Raw genomic sequence first — 21097 nt, forward strand, 5'->3', positions numbered from 1 at the left:
GAAAGGCATAAAAGGTAATGTTTTTCAGTGAAACATGCATATTCAATAATCACAAGGTGGAGGGCGTATACGAAACTAAAAGACCTTGAAGTTCTCCACTCACGTCTTTGATGTGAGTGTGTGTGTGATGTGAGTGTGTGTGGGTATTCTCACAGGTCCTCCTGCTACACGACCTTGATTGTATCTTGTCTCTTTGGCAAGCTTGTGTTTCCATCTTTGGGGTCAACTAAGGGGTTTGCAGTTCGAGTTTCTAGACTAACCATTAAACATCAGAATACTTTATGGCCTCAGTCAGAGGTCTCGATCTATGAGCAACCATACACTTTTACCATATGTGCAAACAAACATATATTTTGACCAGGTTTGACCATATATTTCCACATTTCCCAAAGACAGTGCTAGCCTGGCCTATCTATCTAACGAGGATTTGGCAACAGTTTGAATTTAAAGCCAATTCAATTCAATTATGATTGTTGTAATATGTATATGTTATATGTTTGGACTGACAATCACTTGAATAACACGAATTTCCACTTGAATAACACTTGAATAACGTTACACGTTACATATCGTGTTATGCAAGTGAAAATTCAAAATGGTAAGACCTGCACATGCTTGATGTCAGGTTTTCCTTATCTCCACATCTACTGGACTGCTTCCCACATGCTGTGTGACCTGAAGCAGCAGATCTCGCCGTACATCCTGTGTAAAAAGCTATCTGTGCCTACACCCAGCCGGATCTGATCTGCTGACGTGTCGGCTCCTGCAGCTCCAGTGCTCATGCTCCAGCGGCGGCGGCGTCAAGCCAGTCAACAAAACTGCCAGCATGGCAGCAAAACACATCTACCGACAAGGCTTTCTATTACTTTTGTGTAACTTTATTTGCACTGCAGTCTTGGAAAGAAGGTTCTCCGACTTTAAAAGATGTGCGGACGAGGAGTGCAGCAGTAAGTGACTACTATTATTGTGGGGAGATTGAGGGATGCGTCCTCCCCCCTCATCCCTTTACTACGGCTAGCCATAAAGCGAGCCTTATCTCTGACCTGTTGCCAGTCGATATGTGCGACCTTGGCTGCCTCCAGCAGTTGTTATGATGCTGGTTAACTGTGATGCTTAGTGACAACAGGTCGAGCTAGTGTTAACAGTGCTCATTAGCTTGTTGGTTCCGACGCAGTCAGTATTGGCCGGTTGCCTGGCAGCCCCGGCCTGCTTTTCTCGGTGGACTGTGGACGCTAATGCTAGCAGCTAATTAGCAACCGGCCGGCTTGTTGCTAATAATAATGTCGTCCTTGGACAAACATCACTTAAAGCTGTGCTTGCTCTATTGTTTAACCTTCTTAGCTTAACTGTTGAATATTTTAACATATTGGCATAAAACAAACGTTCACCGCATAGAGCTACTAGCTTAGCAAAGTGTACACTTTGCACACAATTAAGTCACAAACACTGCATTCCACTTTGCATTGCTAGATTTGTAAAGCAAACACAAGTCAAGTTTGATGGCACTACTGTTTGTTATATAGAAGGCATTTACCTTAAACTAAGCCTTTACTACTACCTAAAAGTCTGCTGTAGATGATAAGAAATCACTTTATGGGCGGCTTATCAACAGTGAAAACTTGTTTTAAGTCATAAACAGTAAAGTAAGTGAGAGTGAAATAGATCAGTTACACTGCCTCATTTTTATTAAAGGTAAACATTTACCTCTCTATTATAAATTAACTTTGGTAGGATATACAAATTATACCCTTGTTGCTGCATTAGTTTTATTCCTTTGTTGACTTATGGATAAAGGCAGTGCTCTAGCTGCCTATCAGAAGAACATCACTGATCAGTTACTTCATTAGACTGAGTGTTCCAAAATGCTGATAAATAGCTAAAGCTTATCTTCTTCCTCTACGTTATTGCCGGAAGTTGAAGAAGTTAATAAACATAGTGTGACATAGCATAAAGATCCTACTGCTGAAATGTACAAATGCTCACAATACAGCACAGGGATTACTTACATTCAAGTGCAAGAGTAAATTCTGCCTTATGCTCTGACATGAGGGTGTGCAAATGCATCAAAAATGATTTCTGAGGATAGGCAAGAAGAAGTATGTTTGTGGTTTGAAGGTTTCTTAAAGTGTCAGAAACATTTTTTAAGGTTGCTTGGGATGAGTCATGCAAAGAAGATCCAAAATTCTTTCTTTTAACATTGCTCTATTAACCATATTTTTTAAATGTCACAACAGTAGAGACTCAGTGTTGCCTGGAATTAGGTGGCACATCAGATATTCTTACAATAGAAATAGAAAAATAACATTTCTCCTTTTCTTATATTTTCAGTGCTTCTGTGTCGAGGAAAAGCTGTGAAAGATTTCTCAGGACCTGATTGTCGGTTCCTTTCTTTTAAGAAATCTGAAACTATCTATGTATACTATAAACTGTCAGGAAGAAGAGGTGACTTATGGGCTGGAAGTGTGAGTACATTGTAATCAATATTTCATACCAGTACTGGATATGACAGTATGGAGTTTATGTCCCTAACATGCTGTATGTGTAACAGGTTGGGAGTCACTTTGGCTATTTCCCAAAAGACCTTCTTTCAGTAAACCACCTTTATACTGACAAAGAGCTTGAAATTCCAGCAGAGGTATGTAAATGTGATGCAGCTACAGAATGACCTTAAGAGCTCTTAACACACATTTTTGTAACTTTATTTTTGTGTCTTTTTCTTAGGAAACAGATTTTGTCTGCTTTGAGAATGGATTTGACAAATTTGACAATTATGACGTAGACCTGCTATTAGGCCTGTCGTTTGTGGCGAATGATGAAAATAAGGAAACGTCTGACCAAATCCATGTGGCTGAGGGCACACAGCAGGAAACACAGCCACCAGAAAAACAAGGGACTGACAGTGAAAAACAAACTGAGCATCATGAGCACTCAGAGGATCTTCATGAAGTCCCTGATGATGAAAGTGCCTCTATACCTGAGGTAGATACATCAACTGAATCTCCTTTGCCAAAAGTAGAAGAATTCAACACTGCAGCTGTGCCTGATGCCACTGAAAGTGCAACAGAAGTAGTTGAAGAAAAGCCTGTGCCAGAGCTTGTTCTTGAAAGTGTGTCTGAAAGGACTGAAACCAAAAATGCACCCCCAACGCCTGAAACAGAACCAGTGCCCTCAGTTTCTGAAGGCATGCTAATCCCCAAGTTGCAAACTACCCTTGGAACTACTTTTGATGCTGTGACCACTGATGATGCAATCACCAAGAGCATTACCCCATATGAAGAGGAGGATGATGAAGAGGCTGAATACCACCCTGAAGGTGACATTGATATTGAAGAAGGAACTCCTGATGAAACTCCACTGCTGTCATTTGAACAAACCACAAACACTCCAACAACTGGCACCCATGAAACTCCAGAAACTCTAACAGGAAAACCAAAGACGGCAGAGGAGAAAAACGTTTGGACATCACTTGGAGATGCTGTATTTTCAGTCGTCACAGGGGGAGAGGTCACAGCACAAGATGTGAATTCAGAAGAAGATGAGGATGATGAGGATCAGGAAGAAGAAGAAGCTGCTGCAAAAATACCACAAATATTTGACGATGCAAAGGAGGAACCACTTTTAGTGGACTCCCCAAAAGATCTAGAGAACATAGAGCCCTCTAGTGCTAAAGAAGTACTGTCAGATATTAAAGCAACCACTAGTGACTCTCATCAGCTTTTGTTTGAGGGCGATAGTGTTGAAGAAGTTGTCGGACATGATGAAGCATTAGAACTAAATGATGAGTTGATACCCCAACAAACAAATGAGAGTGTAACATCACTGGATGATCCTGAGGCAACAACAACACGCGAACCCACTGAGGGCAAAGAAAAGGAGGAGGCATTAATGGTTCCACAGGCCAATGAAGATAAAGTACCTACACAGGACAGTACTGTTGTAACAGAGAAGGACCATGCATTTATAGAAACTGATCAAGGAGTAGCTGTATCTGAAGGCATACAAGATGAGGAAACATCCACAGAAGAGAGCCACTTTAATGACTCAGATGTCATCGATGACAAAAATCTCGTAAATCAGGTACATGACCATTTAATGACAGATTTAGACAGTAATGGTAGTCGAGTAGGATTATCAGCGGGGCAACCAAAGATTCAAGAGAAACGACATACGGAGCAGAGGCCGGATGAGATGGAGGAAGAACTACTTGAAGATGAAAATGCACTTTCTTTCTCACAATCAAACACAGATGATGTCACTCCTGAACCACCTCAGCCCTCTGTGTCAGCACCAGAACCAAAATACAGCGATGATGTAATGAGACTGACTCTGCTAAGAGACCACTTCACAGAGGAAGACATGGAGCGAGTCCAAAAGCTTCTGGGTCTACAAAACCTCTACAGAGTGGAGGCCATGTTTTCTGATCTTGACACAGAGCTGCAGGCAACCCGTGTGTTGCACACAGGCACCACACAGGACATCGAAAGCGCACTGGAGGGCATCCTGGAGGCCTCTGAGAACGCCATCCTGGACGAGGTTGAGAAATTGCTTGACAGCCGGGACACAAAGCACAACTTAGAGCACCATGTGGACACAGGATTTGATGAAGAAACTGAAATACTGGATAGCTTTCAGGAACTTGCTTTCAGCCTACGACAGAAGTACTCAACAGCCAGTGATAGTGCGCCTTTAGCAGCAGAAAAACTATCACATATTGAACAAGGTATGTTAAATTAATTTATATTGATCTGATTGTGCAGATGAGAGCAGGTTTGGGGATTGTATAAGCTGCTGATCCACAAAGCAAGTGCACAATTTGATACTTTGGTACAGCAGATATGCAACCCTTCAGAACCATTCCAGGCCCTGTTTAGTCCAGTATCTTGTTTCTAGTTGAAGCCAGGTGTTGTGTTCACTGAACTAAAATGGATTGTACTTCACACCTGGCAGCAGGATGTGCAATAGAATGCTACTTCTCTGCAAACAAAGAACTTGTTAGTCACTAAAATGGAAAAGCAATTTCTTTCCTCAGCTAGTCCAGTCCAATCTACCGTACCCAAATGTGTCAACAAACAAGCCCTTATACGCCCTAAAAGTCTGCAGCCACTCCTGCGTCATGTGACTTTGCAGTAGTTGTGGTTGTGTATTGACTGATGTTAACACGTCACCTGAGCGGACATGTGGCATCTGGCACTCCACAGGTCTGTAAATTCTGTTACAATTGGCTATCTCCACAAATTCCATTTATTTGTTCAAGCAGAAATCAACAACAACTATTCAGGGAAAAATATTTAAAACACAACTGCTGTCACTGTAACCCAGTAGTGTATTAGTACAGATGAAGGTGTTCTGGTGGAACTGTAACATGGCAGAAAAACAGTGCAATAGGAAAAGCACACCTAAAGGGCAGGAGTTGACTCTTGGTGGGTTCCCTTGTAAGATCAGTTTGTATCAAACCTGCCTAGATAAGGCGTATTGGAATAGGGATTGGTCTGACGTGGGCAGGCCTGTCTATAATCTCTTTCAATAGTGGACTGACTGGTTCCAGATTCAAAATGGTTGACTGGGACAGGGCCGAGCAAACAGTCTTCTTACAAAGCAACAGACCACACCTGCTGTCATGAGGTCAAATGTGCCAGGTGGAAATCAGAAACATACAAATACCTCAACAGGGGAAACATAAATTCCTTCACTAATCCCTGTTTGTGCATGTGTTTTTATTTTCTGTTTGTATTGTAGGTGAACATGAATTGAATAATGAGCAACAAATGCCCCATGTTGTTGAAAAAAGATTTGACAACAATCCTTATCCTGAGCGAGATGACAACCTCGCAGTACCAGATTATGAAGAAATGCCAGCTGAGATTAAAGAAGGGAAGGAGCAGGAGCAGACTGTTTTGGAGGAGGATGTCACGGTGGCGGAGGATGGTGGACACTTCAACAAAAACAAAGACAATCAGCCGAGCTTCAGTGTGTCAGATGAGATGCCGAAGGTCCCTCAAGCCACCCTGGAAAGTCCCCTAGATATGGGCCTTGGTGTTGAGGTGGAGCAGTCGCCCTCTGGTGGGTAAAATAAATACCACAACTGATTCATCATTTTTGTAATGATGGTCATTAGTTTGGTTGCCCAGCAACCAAACTCTTGTTCTTCTACGTCGTTATTAGTTTGGTTGCCGAGCATTATATATTATATATATTATTATTCTGTACGTTTTTTGGCTCAGCATATCTTCAGAATGCATGGGCCAGTTCAAACCATTCAAACATCAAAAGATTCAGCTCATTCAGGACATTCCCGGAAACCATCAATAATAATTGCAAATATTATAATATTAAAGATATAAAACATTTTAACATTTTCCATGTCTTCTGCAAAATGCTACTCCTCCTACAAATTACAAGATAGAGAAACCATTCGAAGCTTAAAATACTTCCAACATCTTGGTCTTCAAAACCTGTATACAGAATCTGGAAATTCAGCTCCGCCTTCAAATGGCAGGGGATTTTTGAGGTCTCCTCTTCTGTTACCATGGTGACAGACTGATGCTACTTTCAGCTCCGTCTTCAAATGGCAGGGGATTTTTGAGGTAAAAACAAACTTGCTGTGGCAACCAAACTTGCATTTTCTTCAGGAAATGCAAGTAACTTTTCTCATTAGTTTGGTTGCTGGTTTGTTATATTGTTTCCTCAGCATGCTTTTTTCACCCAGAAACATGAGCTGCTTTCCAGTGTTTTTGCCAAGCCCTCACCTTGAATCCCACCAAAATGTCTAACCTAACTTCTACCATCCATATCACACAAATGACTAATACGCTTCTTCGAATACGTTTCTTCCATAAGGATCTATGGAATCCATGGAACCAGTGCCTGAAATACATGAAGAAGAAGTGGGATTATTTACAACTGGAATTGTTTACGCAGGCTGCATCCTGACGATAATCAAGAACAAAACTGTGGAGTGGATCATTGTGGTAAGTCTGAGAATTATGTTATAATATCCTACCTTTTTTATTATCCTACCTTTTTATCTATGATGTGATAACCACACTCACTAGCAGATTCATAGCCATTCTGCAAGAAAACTGTAAATATCAGGCTTTGCTTACACTTGGCAGGTTTGCTTTGAGTAGAAGTTTTTTATTCATCCCAAGCTGGGAAATTTCACAAACGTTAAAGCCAACCTGCTCTGTTCTGTGGTTCAAAGACACCTAAACAAATTTTAGAACTAGTAGCGTGTCAAGGAACAGTAAAATCATCACTTTACTCCCTTGTTTTGCTGATTGTGGGCGCTCCTGCAGTGGTGTCAGTATGTGTTGAAACATTTCCGATTTTCCCTGAACGCCTCACCACCCTCCCCTTGCCGTGTTGACTGTCGCGGTGTAGGCTGAAGTTCAACACAACCGGTGCTGAGCTGGCTACTACTACAACCCCCGGGCCTTATTTTGGCATGTAAAGCCAGATAATTATCACCAAACACCGACGCATTTCAGACTCTTTGCGGGGAGACTATTGTCGCGCTTTAGCCGCGTTCTTATCAAGAATTGTTATCCAGATTTGAACCAGCTAACGTCGGTAATTTTTTGGATAGCGGTCGTGAATGGGATTCGACGGCTCATCTGTAATTACTGTTAGCAGCTTGTTGATGCCAGGTCTGCGTACCACCTGTCTCGACTGTTTTAACGCTGTCAGTGGTTAGTAGGGACGTCATTTTTCTGACACGGACCTGACACAGACTTTAATGCTAAAGGATAACCGGGTCGGTTTAACTGTACACTTTAAGAATAGCTAACGTGCTAACAGGCTAGCTAATATCTGTCAAACTAGCATTTGGCTAGTTCCGTTATCGTTTTGAACATTGGCATGGAGAGTGATACACCGTCCCGACCTGTAATGGAACCGGATCACATGTACATGTTTTTCCTGAAGGAGCTGCAGCATGTAAGTGGAGTAATGACTGCCAGGTGGTAATTATCCCATCATGGCCTGCTGACGTGTTAGTGAGCATATGGCAGCTGGACATTACTTTAGACCTTTGTTACTAAACAATTTATTCATCGTAATTTTCATCAGCAATTAATGAAGTCAGTCTTTTTTTAAAATGTTGACAGAAGACCTGCTTTCATGTACCTTTGGTGTTCATTAACTTCAATAGATTTTTTTTTAAAATGTAACAGGCTAAAAATAGGTGTTGATCCTTTCAGGGAGCCTGCTGTGTTAATTTAACTACAATACCTGTTTTTCATTAGAAACAATGAACTGTGTGCATGGTCCAGTCGGATCCGCCACACGCTAAGTACAAAGGTTTCTCTGTGGTTGGACCAACACACACAGCTCTGCTCAGTATGTTTGGGCATTAATGAACTGCTGAAGCCAGTCTAATGCAGGTATTTGATTTTAGCTGCAGATGAATGCGCTGATAGGTTTACTGAAGCACCCAGTTGTTATTATTGCCTGTCAAAATGCAGATTAAAACTGTGCTGTTGTCAGGAAGTAGGTTTTATTGTTACTGTATGTTAATGTTCTTTGTAGTGTGTTAACAGCTCACTCATCACTGAAGCTTTGTAGTTGATCAGAGGGTGAATGAATACACAGGACCTTAGTCTGACGTAAACATCGGGTTTGTTGATTTAAAGCCGCAGTTTATATAATATTTACTTCTCTTCTGTGTCATTTATCGCCTCATTACAACACTTTTTAGGTTTACAGCCATGCAGCTGCTTTTTGCATCACTTATTCAACCATATTCAACCATCTTCAACAATGTGCTTTGTGTTTTTCTGTCTCCAGATGATCGCATTACTGCCAGAAGAGTGGAAGCCAGGTGAAACGTTGTTTGGCTGTCCTTGGCAAGCTGTTGTCATCACGGCCTTGGTTGGAGCAGTGACCTTCACCCTCTTCTTCTGGAGGACTGTGTTGGCAGTAAGTGTTGTGATATTGCTGCTCTTATCCCTGCTTAAATAATGTAACATGATGATCAGCAGAAAAAACTGTTTACATTTAATAAGCTTTGACTGAAGCCATTACGCTGGACGTTATGTGATATTATTTGAGACACCTAAATCTCTTCCTTGGCTAAATTTGAAATATTTGTAATTTTTTTTAGGTAAAGAAGAGAGAATACCTTGGTAAGTTGTAACTTATTTGTGCATGATTAAACATATCTATGTGTAGCCCAGTACTCATTTTGTGGTTTGTGTTGTGGGGAAAAAAAGTGGATGAAAAAAGGCTCACAGAGCAAATCCAGATGCTCAAAAAAGAGAAGAGTGATGCTCTCGCCAAAATGTCTGAACTCCAGAAACAGGTGAGCTCCAAGATAAATGCTATAAAACTATATCGGCTACTTTGAAAGAAGTTGTAATTATGTTTTTCTTTTTTTAAGACTGAAAAACTGAAAGAAAATCAAAAACAGTCAAAAGAATCTGTGAGCAGTACAGTAAAAAGGATCCAAGACCTAGAGGTAATCAGTAAGTTAGAAATTGAGTCTTCTTGCCGTGTATTTACTGTGTTTTTTATGCATTGCTTCTCTCATCTTTTACAGAGTAAAGTTTTAGAGGCAGAAACATTGAATGAACAGATGGCTGAAGATAAGAAAAAATATTTAAAATTACTTGAAGAAGAGCAGGCAAGCTCACTCCAAAATGAAACCAGGGTGAGAATTTATTTTCTTACACTCCTGTCATCATTTAAACTGACTTCTCGGGTCCATGACACTAAACACTTTCTCTTAACAGATTGAAAAATTAGAGAAGTCAAACGAGAAACTGCAGCTCAGCCGGAAAAAAATTCAGGAAGCACTTGCAAAGGTACAAAAATATGTTGCATAATATTTTAGTATTTGTTATTGCAAGTTTCAGTGTATGTCATAATCTATGTTTCTGCCTTAGACTACTGTTCTCCTTGATGAGGCTAAGATCCGAGAAGATGCCCGAAACATTCAGCACAAATCTCTTGAGAAAGACTATGTCGCATTGAAGGAACAGAATAAAACGGTAAGAAATTTGTTGATCACTAAAGCCTGCTTGTAGGGGTCTTGTTTGGTCATAATTTCATCAGAGAGCTGGGAGAACCCCACTCTGACCCTTCTGATTCTTACAGCTTAAGTCCACTATTAAAGACTGGGAGGACAAACACAAGGAGCTGAATGAAAAGATTAAAGTCTACCAGAAGTCTCAGAAAGAGCTGGAGGACTCCGTGGTGCTCAAAGATCACAACGTGGAGGTCAGTGTTTTCTTTATGCACAAGCTTAAATGAAACCACAGCTCTTCTTTGTCAGCTTGTATCAACTTATTATCATAAACCACACACAACTTTCTTCCCGCAGGTGCTGTCTGAACTTCTGGCAGACTTGGATGCTTGTGATGTGCAAAAAGGTGAAACCAAAGTTTTAGCCAATGGGGAAGTAGCACCTGGTAAGTCCAACTATGTCACAAATGTAGGGGAAAAAACTTCAGTTCATAAAATTCGTTGTTGTTACAGCTGTTATACAAAGTGTCTAAAGGTGTGTTACTGTCATCTACAGACAAGAAGACAGCTGTAAGGAACAGAATCAAACAGATGATGGATGTTTCCAGGGTAAGATCTTTGAGTTATTCCAAACAATAAGGGTCCTTCCAGGGTTGTTTGGTTACCAAAATATTTAATCACTTTACTTCCTAACAGGTCCAGACCACTCTCACTGTAGTTGAAGAAGAGCGGGATCGCTTCATGACAAAACTACTGAATGAAGAGAAGTCTCGCAAGTCACTTGAAGGTATGTCGTAAATAAACTACTCTTTTTTCAGACAAAATGTCTTAGCTTTCTTATTCATTTGCTTGATTGTGTGTGTGACAGAAAAACACCAGGAGCTGGAACATGCACTAGTAACTCTAAAAAGTGAGAAGGGCCATGTTGAAAACCAGTTCAAGATCCTCCAGCAGAAAAATGAAATCATGGTTGAAATGTACCAGCAAAAAGAAAACGCTCTACAGCAGTAAGTGACGCCTGCAGCGTGCAGTACAGACAATTTTTTTCTGCATGTCTGTGAGTATTTTATCATTGTAAATTTGACCTTCGTTCAGGGGGGATGAATAAGCTGTCCTAACAAAAGACAGTCATGAATAAAAGCATGTGTCTTTTGTACTGGAAACCGGGTGCAAGGACTTGGCTGGTGCTGCCTAAAAAAGTGTGTTTCTGTGGCTGCATAGGAGATTAACCAAGGAGGAACTGGAGCGACGCAGCAAAGAGAATCTGCTGTCTGAGGTGGGAGGAAAAGCTCTGGAAGCAGAGGAGCAGGTTAAAGTCTTAAGACAACGCATTAATGAAATGGAGGAGCAGATGAAGAAGACAGAGGAAGTGTATAAAGAACAGGTATATCATTTTAAATATGCACCCACAAAAAAATACCAGACTAAATCACGGACTAAATGTCTTTTTTTTCCTTGATAGATTAAAGAACAGGAAAACAAAACGCATTCAAACTGGGTATGTTTCATATCATTTATTTCATCATGGGCTAAGAAAAAGCAATGTTTACATAATAAAATAAGATTCTTGTACTGAGTCCTCGTGTTACCTTCAGGTGAATGCTCGCAACGCAGAGCGAGCACTGAATCAGGAGAAGCTGGAATCATCAAAGCTTCGTGAAAAGTGAGTGTTGGCAGAACAGTGTGAAATATATCGGATCGCTCTCATTGCACTTTATCTCCACTGTCTGAATTATTATTTCCTACACATAACACCACATAATATTTAACAACTCAAGTGTTAGCTCAGTATCTTTGTAGTTTTTCTCTGTTTATGGGGGATTAATAAATAATTTGAAATATTCATGTGTCTGTGTTCGCAGGTTGGCTGTTCTTACATCCCAGTTGAATGAACGCCGTGCTCCTCTCTTCAGGCCTAATTCCGGTCAGCCTGCAGGCCCTCGCCAAGGTTAGCAGACACAACTCAGCAGCTGTATTCTTTCCAGCTGGATCATTCCGCAGAGCTACAGAAGAAGCTGTTTTCTAATCCTGTTTCTTTTTGTCTCATATTCATGTTCAATGAATAAACCCACCTGGGTTAGATGCCTTATCTAAGAGCCTAAAACCGGGATCTCTTCAGCTATATGTTTTCTCTCGCTAAATGAGTGGTTTAATCATAACAGGTGATTCTTATGGGCCCTCTCCTGTGAGTGGGGGTGCACCCTCTCCGCCATTAATGATAGAGGGTCCCAGGCGCCCTCCTTCTGCCCCAGTTGGGCGAAGAATTGACCCGTATGGTGAGTTGGCGTGGATTACCTCACCTTCCTCATCCTCATACTTCTCTCACCTCTTTCACACCTGACTTTATTTTTCCTTTCAGCTCTAACCCTGAGTTTCTCTCTGAGCTTTTCTTTGATTTTCTCCTAGTTTGTACTGAATCCCGTGTCTTCCTGGCAACTGCATTTGTTTTGTTTCTTTTAGTTGAAGCCATTTTAAATTTTTTTTTGTTCTGTGCATTACCTTCTATCCCTCAAAATGTATTCCCTCGATGGGCCTGTTAACTGTGAGCACAGGGCTCTTCCTTTGTTTCTCATGTGTGGCAGGCATTTGATCATTCTTCTTCTTCCCTCAGGTCCTCGGCCTCCCTCAGACCCACATGGCCGTTACCCAGAAAACAAGCACATTCCTGGGATGGGTATGTTTCTTGTAGTCTTTGTATTTCAGAGTGTGATTAAGATATCCATTACCAACTTGTAACACCATGCTTCCTGTCCTCTTTCAGACATGATGGGCCCCCGTAGCTCTTCTCCAGCCAACTTGGATGGCTCTGTAAGTTAACCCTCACAATCAGCTGGGACTCATTTTATGTGATCCCTTCCCTTTGTAGATCAGCAGCTCCTACCCTCATTTCCGCTGTGTATGTCCTTGCTTTAAAACACACACAGGCAGTAGATCCACAGATAAAAGCAGAATCTCAGGCTGAGGCCTCCACAGAGAGTCCAGAGCCAGTGAGTATATATTAGCTGCCCAGGAGCTCGGTGTGAAGGTGTATGCAGGCACTCCTCCACCCCCCCCCTTCCCTAAAGCTGGATGAGGGGAAAAATTATGGCATTTTTTTGCCCTTCTTGGACTGACTTTTTCGTTTTAATGTGTGGTATCACCTCACAGCACTGATATGTGGTACGTGTCCACAGGGCCCACACTTCCCATTCATCGTTTATGTGAGCAGACATGCAGTGCAGTCTGGTCCCATCCTGATGTGTTTTGAGAAGTTGAGGTCTCTACTAAATTATGCTAATTGGAGGTGAAAAGTGTATTCAAAACCTCATAAACCGCAAACCATAAGTCTAACCAGCAGACTGTGTTGGAGGATGGTGTACCTAGTATAATTCCTGCTGCTTGTGGAAGGGTGCAATTCCTCACAACTCCAAAACAGCCCCTATGGACACGTACCCTGACAGAAGCGGCATAAGTTGGATTCAGCTAAAATGTGTCTTGGCAATATTTGGGTTTTTCAAAGCTGCAAAGTATGTGTGACTGAGGTAAGTATGTGTGAACAGGGCTGGATCTTTTTTCATCCAAATAATCATGGTGTGTGGTTACGGTCATTAGATTCACTCCTGGTTAAATGCACTTCTTGTTTGTTTGTGGATCCTTCTACTGCATGACAAACATTTTACTCTCTGGAAAATTTGGACTGCATATATAAAAACACATCACTTGTTATTTTCTGACCATCTGTTTCCTTTTTAAGGTACCTGGATCCTTCTTGGTATCACCAATCAGGGACTCACCTGGCCCCATGGTCCAAGGGCCTCCACCCGGCTCTGGACCTCACGACCCGCTGTCTCCTCCTGGACCCCATGGCCGTCTCCCACCACCCGGACCTTATAGAGCTCCACGACCTGGCCCTTACCACCTCCCACCAGGCCCCCCTCCTTTAAACATACCTCCACCATTGCATGGGCCTCCACTATCGGCCAACGGACACCCAGGCATGCCTCTGCCTGGACCAACGGGAGGAGAGTTTGGACCTCGGCCCTCCAATGGACACGCATTCCACCCCAGGCCAGGCCCTGGACATGTCATGGATCCTCGGGGTCCACCACCACCACACTTCCGTCCTCCTCCTCATCACTTTGGACCGATGCCTCCGCCACTCGGTATGTATAAGTCCTGGTGCTGTTCTGCTATTTAGTGCAACAGCCAGAAAAACCGGCAGCTCAGGGTGGGAGTCAGGCCTTACTCGTGCTCTCTAACAATAATCTGACGACTGGGTTTATGAGTCAAACACGCATATTATGGGTCAGAAAGTCGATGCTCACTAATTTTCTTTTATACCAGCTGTTTTTGGGGAAGAAAGAAAAAATGCTAGATCCACTATATCATCACATTTTCTGTACTTATTAGTTGTCTGCAGGTCGCCAGTTGACAAACATTTATCTAAATGCTAACATTAGCCTCCATAAACTGGAAAACAGGCATGTTATTGTAATAATTAATTGATAATAATGACAGGAACGTGTCCTTATTCTTCCCTTTAGGTGTGCGTGGGCCCATGGGACCATTTCCACCCGTCCCTCCTGACATGCGCTTCCCAGGTCCACGTGATCACAGTGGCCCACCAATGGACCTTCCTCCAGGTCTCCCACCCCACCCTGCACATCCTGCTGACTCGTACGGTAACCCTGTGCCCAATTCCCTCCAGAACTCAGCAGGGGCTCACAGCGGCCCCGGACAGGACCTGCATGTGAAGCAGGAGGCCCATCAGGACTCAGCAAAGCCAGGGATGGTCAAGCCTTAAAAAAAAAATGCCACCAGCTACAGCAGAGGACACCCATACCTGTCACATCCCACAGTCAACATAGGTCATGGTTATTTTCATATTTCTGTCCTAAAATAAAACACAATGTTTATTAAAACATGGTCCTTAGATTAAAAATAATCATCAGTAACTATGTGTCTGAAATTATGGATTAAGAGGGTTACCACTTTTCTAAACTGCTTATTGTGCAATAACACATCATTATATGCCAGAGCATTTTCATTTGTGTTGAACTTTCAAAAATATATATAGCAATGATTTTTAAGGGGCAAATTTTTAAATGTCATTTCCTGTGGAAATCAATTTTAAAAAGGAGAGGCAGGAGAGAGGTTTAGCTTCTAGCATTTCAGGAACATCTTAATTTTTCCAAAGCTGTCTTTGCTTTAGTATGAACTGTAAAGCAAATGTGTAATGATTGATGGCCAGATGTATAACTTATTTTACTATGTTGGTAGAACTTTTAATAATAAAGAATGTAAAAGCTGTTGGTGTTATCAACTGGGGATGTTTTGTACACACTTCAGGAGGATTTTATTTGAAGAAAAAATAAGGCATACATCTGTGCTGTTAGTGAGCAACATCTACAGGTTGTGATGAGCTGCAGGCTGTATCATCTTAAAAGAGATTATTCAGTATAATGACAAGTTTGCTGCATATTATCCTGCTTATGTTTAGACATATACCTCCCCCCTAGCAATCGGAACTGTAGCCATAGCAACGGCAAACGCCTTACAGAGTACAGAGTTCACTGTGTTCTGAATGAAACTGTCCAACAAACTGCATCTTTCTTTGTAGTTTATTAGAAATTAAAAGCATTATAATGTTTGATATTACTCCCTCATATCCGTCAACAAAGCTGAGACACTCGACAGTCCTCAGTGCTGCCACGTCAAAGTGCTTCACACTTGCTGTGTTTAATCGGTTAGTGTATCTTCGTTAATACTGTCCTGATGCTTTGTGACATTACAAAAATAAAATCTAAAAATCAAAAATTACAATAGAGGTTTAGTGAACAAACACATCAACTAAATTTCAAAATAAAAGCAGTGGCCTTCTCAAGTTTTGTCCAATAATGCTAGGTCCTGCATACATGAGACATTTGATCTAAAGTAACACTGGATTAAAACAAAAACTGCTGCTGCCACACAGAGTACACATCCATGTTCATTTTTATGTTATGCATTTATAAACCTTAGTGCATCAGTCACTATCCACACCGAAGCGTTAACACTGACCTGTGCAGACTGTCAGAAATACTTTGATATCCTCAATAATTCTGTGTTAAATATTTGTATTTAAAACATGACAGTCTGATCACACATGTGATCCATTCGGACAAACCACTGTCAGCTCTGTGATTAAAATGTAGTTACTGTTGTATATTTAACATAACTGCACCATTTATATAATGAATGCTGCTGCTGACACTGAAACTCTGAACCACTGTGGAACATCTGCATTGTGTGTCCACAGATGTGACTGCTTTAATTCCTCTGATGTTAATTCACAATTAAAAAACAAAATGGGCACACTTAATTATTAAAGGTAGGGTAGATTTCATTCTGATGCACTTTTTGTTAAATTAGTGTAACTTCCCTTTACAATCCGATAGCAACCAATTAGTTCGGCAGTTTTGCTTTAAAACAAAGAATATTGATCATCTGTGGAAGCTATAGAACGCTAAAAACATCAGCCAATCCTACAAGGCGCCCCTGCGTGGAGTATTGGCTGGTTGTCACTCTCTTCCTGCTCTGGGTGCACCAGAGAGGTACGAGCATGATGGCCGAAGTCACAGACTGGTTGGGAGGCGTGGCCTCGGGCTGAACTCTGAAAGAAAGGGCCGTGTGTTTACTTTCAAAATCTGGCTGACTCTCACTGAGTTTTCAAAATCTCCTACCCTACCTTTAATAAGCAGGCTGTGGTTTGTTTTATAATTTCATAATGAAAACATGATAACTCCAGACTCCATAGGACTTTATGAATGAATTTTACGGAGAGGACACATAGTTCTTAATAAATCCTTTTTAAAATCCACAAACACTCTTCAAAGAGTGACAAGTTTCTCTGGACCTGATTACACTTAATCAGGGTTCAAACTGTGGGACCTACTGTATTTTAAGGTAGCAACCCCACAGTAAGAGGTTTGTTATGCAAGAAGAGTTTGATTTCTGTAAGGCCAACAAACAAAAAAAAGTTGCGGGTTTGATGTTTTGCCATATTACAGTAGTCCAAAGTCCAACATTTCAGCTCAACTTAAGCACCTTCAGGTTGTGTCGCTGTTTCCCAGAATCAGTGAGCTGAGGAAGACTGAGGATGAGGACGACATGCTACTGCTGGATTCCAAAATCAGAGCACACACACCTGAGCTGATATTTGGCTCAGTCCATGTAACACCACAGCACTGATGTGTATGTGTGGATGTGACGGAGGGGGACACCACATCATGCTGGATGATTGAAAGGCGATGTGCTCTCTGACTTAGCTGTCTTTGTGTAACGTCTGAAGAAGATGAAGATAAAGTGGTTTCTTTGTGAGGAGCTGCAGTTTCTTCCTCTTGAAGTCTGTGGGCTTCTTGTACCTGAAATTTAAGAAGAGGAGACGTTTTTACTTCCTAGTCCCACTGACACCAGGAGAAAACAAAAGTACCGATGGGGAAACTCACAGTTCAATGACGATGGGTCCCGGTTTGATCTCGTCCATTTCCATGAAGGCAAAACATTTAGTGCTGGTAAACTTCTTCTTGGGTTTGTAGTGCTTGAATTCAAAGAAGATAGCTGCTCCTGGAAGAATTCATAGGAAAAGAAGAATCTGAGCGGGCTGATATATTCAGTTGCCGTTACATTACAAAAGGGTTAATATCACCATTGTAAGAATGTGATTAAATATACACATATTGAGGGATTTCTGTTGGGTGGGTCCCTAACTGGGTAAGAAGGTTGGCTGGCTTGAACAACTAACATAATCCATCACACAACACATCCAATGTGTGGATTACATCCAACAATAAGGAGCTAAGATTAAGATTAAGACTTACTTTACATTAAGTGTTGCTAGCTGTAACTCTGTAGGCTGGATCTGCTGTTCATTATTATTCAATTCAACTTTATTGTCATTGTCCTAACACTCATGTAAACATAATAAAGTTGTGTGTGTTGGTTGGTTATGTACGTGACACAGTAAATAAAATGACTAGCATTACCTTTTGGTAATTTCTCCACATGTCTCTGGATCTCTACATCCACACTGAAGTGAATGTAGGTGTCTTCCTTCCTGGTGGCCACGGGGGTGTCCTGCGCTGGGTTCAGATCCACACCATTTACATCTGCAGGCAGAGGAACCAAATAAAAGCTGAAGGAGGAGCACATGAGCAGCATTTTAAGTAGCTTTCCAGTGCAGGACAGAGTGAGTGGGACTACAGCAGAGGAAGGGTGTGGCTGTAATCTGAAACCAGCAGCTGTAAAGGTCTTCACCGAACTCTACACATTTCCACCAGAGGCCTGCTGCTGTCTGAAACACATCACTCTGGAATCTGTACCTTTCACACTAATGGTCATGTAGGGATCAATGCACTGCCCGGCGTCCTTCAGCCCTATTTTCTCAATCTTTATCGTAAGAAGGGTCATCCCAGGCTCCGAAGGTAACCGTGGCAACAAGGTGCCTGGAAAAGTACAAAGATCACGCACATTAGCAGACTGATAGCATCTAATAGGCACCAAAGAGTCACACATAAAAGACATTTACAGCAGCATGCTGACTGATGTATTTATCTTAACCACTTGAGCAGCATTATCTATCCACAAACCAAGAGATCTACTTCTCTTCTTTTAGCTTTCAGGGTGAGCAGGTACACTGGAGTGATGGATTTAATGAAAACAGCAGCAGGAAAGTAGCTGCAAATGAAATAAACTGAAAAAACTGCATTTGTAAAACAAAACAATGAGCCGAAAGACACTAAACTCAACTGTGTGATTTTTGTGAATCTGTCTTTACATGACTTTATTTTTCAATAAAGCTGTACCTTGTGAAGCTGCAAACGAAGCAGGAGTGAGTGATGAAGCCATGCACAGCACCAACAGAAAGGACAAGAAGACACACGGTCAAACCAAGCAGGATAACGTGACATCTAGCAGCTCAAACAGCGTGCGGCATGTTCGATCAACAGGCGACAAGTACCGGGAGCACGCGGCGGAAAGGCTTCTGTCAAACCGGCTCCTGCTGCAGCATCTTCCTCCTCCTCCAGCTCCAGGTTCTCCTCTTCACCTGGAGCAAGGATTTTCCTGAAAAGAAAATGATTATCTGAAGACTAGACCAGATAAAAATGGAGCAGGGAAGAATCATTTAGGCTGTTATTATCTCCATCCATGGCTTTTTACCTTAAGGGCACCGGCTGGACATCAAAAGGAAACTCCTTGTTGAAGGTGAGTATATTTTTAATTACTGTTGGAAGAAGAACAATAACAACTCTGTCATGACACCGTGTGAGAATAAGCAGGGGTTAACATCAGTCACACACTCACTGCTTTCCAGTTTCTTCAGGTCTTCTAACTTGAACTCGTCTTTCAACTGAGTACACTGAAGAGCAGCAGACAGTTAACAACACTGCACTCTGACCCACTGATGAGAATAAGTCCCACACACAGACACATCAATCAGTCACCTGTTTGAAAGTCACACAGAAACAACACACACCTGTAAACTGGCGCTCCTCATCTCCAGACATGTTGCAATCTTCCCTAAAGTTTTCTTTCAAAGCAAAAAAAGAACACTTGTTAGCGTCAGCTTTGTTGTGCAGAAGCTGCAGGCTGATGTCATGCTCACCTTCTGCTCCTCTGTGAAGTCTGATGAATTTGTTGACTGGACCTCTTTCTGCAGCTGTCTGGCCAAACTAAAAAAAACGCCACATTAGCACAGTTAGATACATTAATGATTCACAGCAGCACTCATTAACCTGTGATGTAAGGTATCTGCACAAGAAGACAACAAGTGACCGGGATTTATCTGACAGAGCAGATCCCAGCTTGAAGAAATTACAAAGATGTCGGTTGAGAAGCAGAACCTCACTGAATAGACTAAACCCACCCAAACAATGAGAGGGTGTGGCTGACTATTTCCCAATACTCTGAGGAGCACTGGCCCGTTTCTGCACTGCATGACACATAATGAAAGAGACGGCGTGCAGGTCTGAATGCTTTTTCCCTGACAGGCGGACTCTGTCTGTGCTGCTGTGGATGAAGCTGGGACACAGCCACCGCTGCTGCTGCTGCTGCTGCATCACGTCATGGATGGGGGGGGTGTGGAGGGGTTATTTACTGCTGTGAGAGCTGACTGACAGCAGTATGCAGTATTTATAATACTTCCCTACAGATTACAGAACACTTTAAATGTAAACTTAAATCTAACTATACATTACAACTGTGTGGTAAATGCATCAACATGGCCGACACATGAGATTCCTGAGGACACACATGAATCCATCCTGCCAGGCTTTGGGCTATGCGCTTGTGTCTGAACCAACAGTGGTTCGGACCAATCAACTTCTGACGTCAAGTTAACACGTGACAGACAAACCCCTTCATCCAATCACATGCGAAGGAAAGTGTGTAAAACACGCATGCTTTTTGCAAACACTATCCTGAAAGTGTTGCTTTTAAGTCATCTGTTATTATTGTATTCTGGTTACCATCTATTGAAAGTGTAGCGGACCACATACACACATGTCACAGATATTCTATACACATGTGTTCTCATACACGTCGCCCTCTCCCTGCAGGTTTAAAAAGCAGAGGAAGAAAGCAGAAAAGCTTCCGGACTGCACACACAGGACACACACATGTTGAATGCAACTTACATTTGGTACTCATCTATAGCCTCCACTAATTGTCCCCACGAGTCAAAGTCTGTGCCTTTCCTAAAACTGGCGTGCCATTTCTGAATAGTCTTGTTGACATCAGACATGTTGGCGGGGCGGATACTCGCGGCGCTCTCAGGGCAGCATAGCCGAGCAGGAGCTTCATCTACGGGGGGGCTTCAGCGGCAGCAGCGTCGTCAGTCAGGTTATCTGCCGTCAAGAGGCGCACGGACAGACCGGTGACACCCCGACCAAGCCCTTTCTGCCTGCTCACCCGAGGAGGAGTAGCGCATCCGCAGGAGAAAGGAAGTCCCGCCTGGAGTTCGGGGTGCGCGTGTTTCGGGACACGGGGTCGCCCGAGTGAACACCGCGCCTGGTGGTGGTGGTGAGACGCTGCGGTGGAAACAGTGGTGTGTTACCACCACGGTACTGCAGAGCATCACACACACACACAGACAAACACCCCAGTTTGGTGGACTGTTTTT

The 21097-nt window shown here is 42.3% G+C and overlaps 2 protein-coding genes across 6 annotated transcripts; one reads left to right on the plus strand and one right to left on the minus strand.

The window, feature by feature from the left end:
• Positions 1 to 763: 763 nt before the first annotated feature.
• On the plus strand, positions 764 to 15249 carry mia3 (MIA SH3 domain ER export factor 3). 4 transcript variants are annotated; one of them, XM_028397012.1, is made up of 28 exons: positions 764 to 947; positions 2329 to 2462; positions 2549 to 2635; positions 2722 to 4720; positions 5737 to 6060; positions 6838 to 6968; positions 8785 to 8916; positions 9101 to 9122; positions 9210 to 9298; positions 9377 to 9454; positions 9536 to 9646; positions 9729 to 9800; positions 9882 to 9986; positions 10093 to 10215; positions 10319 to 10406; positions 10517 to 10569; positions 10657 to 10747; positions 10829 to 10967; positions 11182 to 11344; positions 11423 to 11458; positions 11556 to 11623; positions 11823 to 11908; positions 12123 to 12236; positions 12572 to 12634; positions 12722 to 12768; positions 12885 to 12947; positions 13694 to 14102; positions 14484 to 15249. In XM_028397012.1, exons 1-28 carry the CDS (start codon positions 827 to 829, stop codon positions 14741 to 14743), a joined length of 5208 nt encoding a protein of 1735 aa, XP_028252813.1. In that variant the 5' UTR covers positions 764 to 826; the 3' UTR covers positions 14744 to 15249. The 4 variants fall into 4 exon arrangements, with proteins under 4 accessions (XP_028252813.1, XP_028252810.1, XP_028252811.1 ...); XM_028397009.1 differs by lacking the exon at positions 12885 to 12947 and having other exon boundaries at positions 771 to 947; XM_028397010.1 differs by lacking the exon at positions 12123 to 12236 and having other exon boundaries at positions 771 to 947.
• Positions 15250 to 16721: 1472 nt separating this feature from the next.
• aida (axin interactor, dorsalization associated) lies at positions 16722 to 20979 on the minus strand. 2 transcript variants are annotated; one of them, XM_028397326.1, is made up of 11 exons: positions 20613 to 20979; positions 19583 to 19649; positions 19454 to 19507; positions 19282 to 19336; positions 19138 to 19201; positions 18938 to 19041; positions 18783 to 18791; positions 18300 to 18422; positions 17964 to 18086; positions 17427 to 17544; positions 16722 to 17342 (listed from the first exon to the last, which is right to left on the minus strand). In XM_028397326.1, exons 1-11 carry the CDS (start codon positions 20717 to 20719, stop codon positions 17243 to 17245), a joined length of 924 nt encoding a protein of 307 aa, XP_028253127.1. In that variant the 5' UTR covers positions 20720 to 20979; the 3' UTR covers positions 16722 to 17242. The 2 variants fall into 2 exon arrangements, with proteins under 2 accessions (XP_028253127.1, XP_028253128.1); XM_028397327.1 differs by lacking the exon at positions 18783 to 18791 and having other exon boundaries at positions 20613 to 20974.
• Between the last annotated feature and the right edge of the window lie 118 nt (positions 20980 to 21097).

The sequence above is a fragment of the Parambassis ranga genome, chromosome 24 (genome assembly GCF_900634625.1).
Source record: "Parambassis ranga chromosome 24, fParRan2.1, whole genome shotgun sequence".
NCBI classification, from domain to species: Eukaryota; Metazoa; Chordata; class Actinopteri; family Ambassidae; genus Parambassis; species Parambassis ranga.